The 6,524-nt window shown below is 48.1% G+C and overlaps 1 protein-coding gene across 1 annotated transcript; it reads right to left on the bottom strand.

Annotated features, from left to right (window-relative positions):
- Positions 1-5,346: 5,346 nt before the first annotated feature.
- LOC103899587 (olfactory receptor 14C36-like) lies at positions 5,347-6,240 on the bottom strand. The gene is given in 4 exon segments (XM_019472297.1): positions 5,347-5,910; positions 5,913-5,983; positions 5,986-6,163; positions 6,166-6,240. Coding segments are annotated over 4 exon segments (888 nt in total).
- Between the last annotated feature and the right edge of the window lie 284 nt (positions 6,241-6,524).

The following is a 6,524-nucleotide window of genomic DNA, read 5'->3' as shown; positions in this document are numbered from 1 at the left end:
CTCGTGGGTTGGGATAAAAACAGTTTAATAATTGAAATAAATTGATAATAATAATATGATAATAATAATAATACACAAAGCAAGTGATGCACAGTACAATTGCCCACCACCTGCCGACCGATTGCCCAGCCAGTCCCCGAGCAGCGGCCCCCCCGGCCAGCTTTCCCCAGTTTATGTACTGAGCATGACGTCACATGGTATGGAATGTCCCTTTGCTCAGTTTGGCTGTGCCCCCTCCCAGCTTCTTGTGCACCTCCAGCCTTCTCAGTCGATAGAGCATGGAAAACTAAAAAGTCCTTGGCTAGTGTAAGCATTACCTAGCAACAACTAAAACATCGGTGTGTTATCAACTTTGTTCTCATCCTAAATCCAAAACACTGTACCAGCTACTAGGAAGGAAATTAACTCTATCCCTACCGAAACCAGGACAGATGGGTACAGAGCAGATGTTTATGGGGCATGAATCTGCCTATGCTGTATGTGACCATCTGAAACAACACCTAAACCAGTGAAGAGAGGTCGACACCTCAGTGTGAGTGTCTGACTGAGGAGTGTCATGGACAGTCCTGGGCAGGGACTGTTTTGGGGGCATGGGGCTCTGTGTAAGACACAAAATAATCTTCTCTTAATGCTGTTAGCCTGACATACACTAATTAATGTCAATAAAAATGAAACAAATATGTGATCTAAATCAAAGCTTTTAAAATTGTTTTGTTTTCTGTTGTTTTAATACACTGGTCTTTGGGGGAATTGTGTGTCTTTTTTCTTTCTTTGAAAAAGAAAGGTGTTCAGAACCGAGTTTGGATGTGGGACACAAATGTCTTCAGTTACAGGAACTCAGACACCTGGTGCCAGCATCGATGCCCTGGGACCCTCTGCCCAGGCTGCACCTGCAGCTCCTGAAGGGCTCTGGTCTCCCACAGGTCCTCTGTGATAGTTGCCAGTCCCAGGAAAACATCTAAGGTACACTGGGGCCCCGAAAAGTGGCACCGGATGTTTATGGTCAGACAGCTGAGGTCTGCCTGGAAAGGTGAATAACTTTTTTCAATGTTTAAAAGAATTTGAATACATATTCATCAGCTGAAACAATTGAGTACTTTTAATAAAATGGCAATGTTTTTCCACCATGCCAGAATGGGAATTTCCAGGAAGTGTATTAATCATAGGAGAAGAAATATTGATCTCCCCCTGTACTTGCACTACCAGTACTCTGCTGTTACGCTGCATATTTAATCTACCTCATCTTTCAGGTGTTCCCACCTGTCCTGATTAAAGGACCATATGTAAGAGGGCATCTTTTCAGCAGACTATCTGGACATGTGCCCTTCCCATTGCTTTCCAGATTTCCTCTTCCCCTTCCTTTTTGTTCATTCGGACATCTCCCAACTGGTTGCTGCTTTGAGCTTCAGGGAGTTAGAAGCTTGCCCTATCTCTCAGAAGCCTAATTTACTCTTTAATCTACTCCATTATGTTTGTATCTAGCCTTTCCTATCTCCTTGCCTAAAAAAGTTCTTGTACGGCTATCCCTTGTGGAAGGTAGACATCATTAGATGCAGCTGGGACTTAGCATACAGTTAAGGAGCGTTTTACTGTTCATTAAATTGTATTGTGTGTAACTTTTGTTTGTTAACAATGACGAGGAATCCTTCTGTGCCTGTGTGCAGGCAGTTCGCTGAGGAAAGCATGTGGGAGTTGGTGAAAAGGAGCTGAAGCATCACACTGAAGCTGCAGACTTCAGTGGAAAAGTCCAATGTAAGGAAAAGTGATGCAAGTCCCAGGGGGCAGATGACAAAAATGGTGGGGTTGGGAAAGTGAGGAGGAAGTTTGTTGATAGTGTCTGGCCTCAAGGAGACTGCTTTTCCTGCCCACCCAGACCTCCTTAGGAGACCCTCTGGATAAATATCAGTTGGAGCATGCTGCTATCACTTCTGTAAAGTGAAAATTATAAAAATACCCTTAAAAAGCAAAAATCTTTTCTTATTAAATGGTCATTGAAATCTTCATCATTCACTACTCTCCTGAAGCCTCTCCAATTAGCTGTACAAGTCTTGAAGACTTGAAGAAAATTATGGGATTGTAATGAGCCCCGTGGTGTATTTGGTCCTAAATCCATGAATCTCAGATACTGAGAGGAGATTTAACAAACTGCTTGAGAAGGCAAAGTCAGAAGGAAATGCTGAAGTTTCTTGGAGTATTAATTGTCCCCACTGAGGGCCATTACTGACAAAGTCTCCCCATGGACTCATCAGTACAGAAAATTGGAGGCAGTGGTGAGACGTGGGCAGAGGCACTGTGCAGGTGGCTCTGATGCTGAGTAAAGCCTTCATATATTTATCAAGCCAAATGCCAAGCCCTGACCACCCCCAGCTTGGGGAAGGGAGATCCTGTCCTCACGCATGGCTCGGGCTTCCTGGGGCAGTAGGATATGGGCTTTGTGATGCCAAATGAAGGACAAAGGTATGACACCTCCCAGACTCCCTGAGGGATTCAAGGAGGAAATGAGGCTCCAGTGCCATGAGAACAATGTGTTTCATCATAGGCCTTGGTGGCAGAGACATCAGCCATAGCCAAGGGGACAAAGACCTCGGTTCTGCTGGAGCCCTCCAGCCTTGCCAGCACCCTCGGCCATCTCCACTGCAGGCTGTCCTATGCTGTCCTACACTGTCCCACACCTGTGCCTGTTTCCCTGCAGGCTGTAGACAACCCACCCACTTCCTCACCTTGCTCTCACCCCAGCACCCATCCTTACCTTCACTGATTTCTCTCCATCCTCACTGGCTGTTCCTTGAAATACAAAGCAATGGGCTGATCCCAGATTCCCTCTCAGTCACCTGTAGCAGCACAGCACTACCTTTTGAATGACATTTCTTCCTCCTCCTGTTCAGTCTGGATTTCCAAAGCTGCAGTTCCTGGTGGTTTTCCTTCCTCATACTCTTTCTCACTGCCAGAAAAACATGCAGTCATCTCTGTGAGCAACTTTCAAGCTTCCTCAAGCTACTACTACACTACCCTGAGCCTCTGTTTCAACAGGTCTAAGAAGCCTTTCCTCAGCCTCTCTCAGCCTTTCCATACATGGCCCCCAAACCCATCTTGGCAGATCTCCTCTGGACCCTCTCCAATTCCTCCACACTCCTCCTGAACGGGAGCCCCACACCAGGACACACTATTCCAGATGTGGCCACACGAGTGCCAAGTCAAGGGGAATACCTCCCCTTGTCTGGGTGGCCATGCTCCTCCCAGTGCAGCCCGATAGGCACATGGCCATATTCACATTTAGCACCACTGACTTGTATGGCATCCCTCGTAATGCCCATGGTCCTTGAGGTTGCTCCTCACCCAGTCAGGTCTGAGTCTGCCTTGATGTACGGGGTTGTTCTGCCCCCTGGCGCAGAACATCAGAAGATCCCTTCTCCTTGGGAAACGTCTAGAGGTTTCTATTGACCAAATCCATTTCTCAAGGTCTGGTTGGACTGAAGCTCCATTGTGTCAGCTATTAACGTCTAGATGAAGATGGAGATAGATACTAGTTAAATGAAATTGCTGCCCAAGGTAGTAGGTATTACCATGGTGACCATGCCAGAAACACCAAATGAAGGTACAATGCAAGCAAAACCAGGTTCAATGAGGAAAGGGTAAGCAGAGGTGTGCTGATTGTACAGGAGGGCATGAGGATGATCAAAGGGAAGAACTTGGGAAGGGCAAAACATGGAAAAAGAAAATACAAGGTGAAGCCAAGGATATGATCAAGACTGTTCTGGGGTACCTGCCAAGCAGCCCTTCACCCAAGAAAGACTGACTGGAGTGGGACAAGAAAGCTGCACTTGATCTGAGCATATTTACGCCTGACTTATTTCCATGGTCAGTGGCGAGTGGGGAGTCTGAGTGCTTTGAATACCAGCATCAAGGGAAGATCCATAGTGGATGAAAACACAGATTTGCTTGGGCTGGAAGTGATCTCAGGAGGTCTCTAGTCCAACCTCCTGCTCACAGCAGGGTCAGCTATCAGGTCACAGCAGTTTTGACAGGAATTTATTCATTTTGGGCCTGAAAACCTCCAAAGACAGAGATGGCACCAATTCTGGGAAACCTTCTCACTGCACATTGGCCCTCATCCCCCAGTCATGTACAGCAGTGAGGAGCATAATCCTTCCTGGTTACCTCCTGGTAGGTGTGGGAAGGATGTTATATGGTCTCCCCAAAGCCTTCTTTTCTCCTGACTGAAAAAACATAGCATGTTCAGCCTCCCATAGTGAGAAAATCAACTTTACAAATGCATGTCTGAGACGTTTAAGGGTACCCTAAAGTCCGGACTTTGCCTTGGATTAGCTGAACACCAGCATTTTTCTATTTAAGGCAATTTCTAGAACAGGTCACCCCCCATCTGATCTCTTCCCATCCATCCTCTGATTTGGCTGGACATTCCTGGCCCCCTCCTGATACTCCTCATATGGCCCCAAGCTGGATGGGGGTCACTGCTGCTAATCCCCCTTCCCAGGAGATCTGTGGATATGGCAGGTGGTTTAAGGGACTATGGTGTACTTCCAAGGACACGAGATGTGTTCAGCCGTTGCCTGAAGGTGACATAAATCACTTTCCAGCCTCCCTTCCTTGTGCCTGTGGGGTCCCCACTGCCTGCTCTGGGATTGCAGTGTCCTTATTTCCCTGCAGATACCTGGGTTTAGCACTTTCCCTTTGGGTGACTCCACCACTTTGTGGGGCTTCATTCACTGCCCACCCCAGGCACACACAGTACATGGAGATCCTCTGGGCTCTCCAGGAAGCTCCAGACTCCCCTGCTTAAGGACATGATCTGCATGTCACACGTGAGACAGCCCTGGGTATGTACTTGAGTGAACATTCACCGTCATCACTGTCACCAGACACCAACAGGTGAGTCCTAAATCCAACCCTTGATCTCTAACAGGTCACACTATGACAGTGAGCTGTTTGCTCCTGAACCCATGGAGCAACAGGCCCTTTTGGGGTGCAGTTGCTCATGCCTATTCTTGGCACCAGCCTTGGAAGACAAGTTGAGTCTCCAGGCACTGTGCTTGGGAGATCCCTCTTTATTACAGAGGTGCTAGGAGGGGTTAGCTCTGACCCAGCATTAAACACACTTTGACACAGGCTCCACGTGTGACAGAGCAGGTTAATTCCTCAGTAGAAACGAGGTGAATCCAAACATTTATGTAGGAACATAACAACCAAAAATTACCACAAAATGAGAATGATAGCAATAATGACAATAAGTATAATGGTGATGATAACAATAACACAACCCCCCCAAATTACAGGTGTGCAATGCGATACCCTGCGAGTCATTTGTGGAGACAGATGGGAAATTTATCACTTGAGCTCCTGGTTCCTCATGCTGTAGATGAGGGGGTTCACTGCTGGAGGTATCACTGAGTACAGGACTGTCACCATCAGATCCAGGGATGGGGAGGAGATGGAAGGGGGCTTCAGGTAGGCAAACAGGCCAGAGCTGATAAACACGGAGACGACAGCCAAGTGAGGGAGGCACGTGGAAAAGGCTTTGTGCCGTCCCTGCTCAGAGGGGACCCTCAGCACAGCCCTGAAGATCTGCAAGTAGGACAGCACGATGAAAACAAAACACCCTAAAGCTACAGAAAGACTAACCACAAGAAGCCCAACTTCCCTGAGGTAGGAGTCTGAGCAGGAGAGCTTGAGGATCTGGGGGATTTCACAGAAAAACTGGTCCACAGCATTGCCTTGGCAGAGTGGTATTGAAAATGTATTGGCAGTGTGAAGCACAGCATTGAGGAAACCACTGCCCCAGGCAGCTGCTGCCATTTTGGCACAAGCTCTGCTGCCCAGGAGGGTCCCGTAGTGCAGGGGTTTGCAGATGGCAACGTAGCGGTCGTAGGCCATGACGGTGAGAAGACAATATACTCCCCTACAATTAAGAAGAGAAAGCAAAAGACCTGGACAGCACATGCTAAGAGATGGCCCTTGTTTCCCAGAGGGAATTGGCCATGGATTTCAGGACAATGGTAGAGATGGAGCCCAGGTCAAGGAGGGAGAGGTTGAGGAGGAAGAAGTACATGGGTGTGTGGAGGTGGTAGTTGCAGGCTACAACGGTGATGATGAGGCTGTTGCCCAGGAGGATAGACAGGTAGATGTCCAGGAAAAGCCTGGCATTCTGTGCAACAGCTGCAGCTCCCATGTGTCTGTGAATGCCAGGAGGAGGAACTGCATGATGGAGCTGCCATTGGACATTTGCTGCCACTGGTCATTCAGCCCTGTTCAAGGAGGAAAAGGCAGTAAAGAGTTAGGAGAGTCTTGTCTGAGCAAAATCAAAGGCATTTCACAAAGACCTTCCCTCTGCTACACACTGCCCCTTTTCCTTTTCTAGGAGACCTTCCTTCATCTCCATGGCTGGAGTTCTGGTTTGTGCTGGCTGTGTCATGAGGAGCAACGCCTCTGCCTGCTGCCTCCAGAGGGGTCAGCCCTGCTCTGCAGCAGTGGGTTCATGGGAAGGGTGGGGGCAGGGGCCAGTCCTG

Source organism: Aptenodytes forsteri, unplaced genomic scaffold (genome assembly GCF_000699145.1).
Source record: "Aptenodytes forsteri isolate BGI_AS27 unplaced genomic scaffold, ASM69914v1 Scaffold603, whole genome shotgun sequence".
Lineage (NCBI taxonomy): Eukaryota > Metazoa > Chordata > Aves > Sphenisciformes > Spheniscidae > Aptenodytes > Aptenodytes forsteri.
This window is presented reverse-complemented; position numbering and strand designations above follow the sequence as displayed.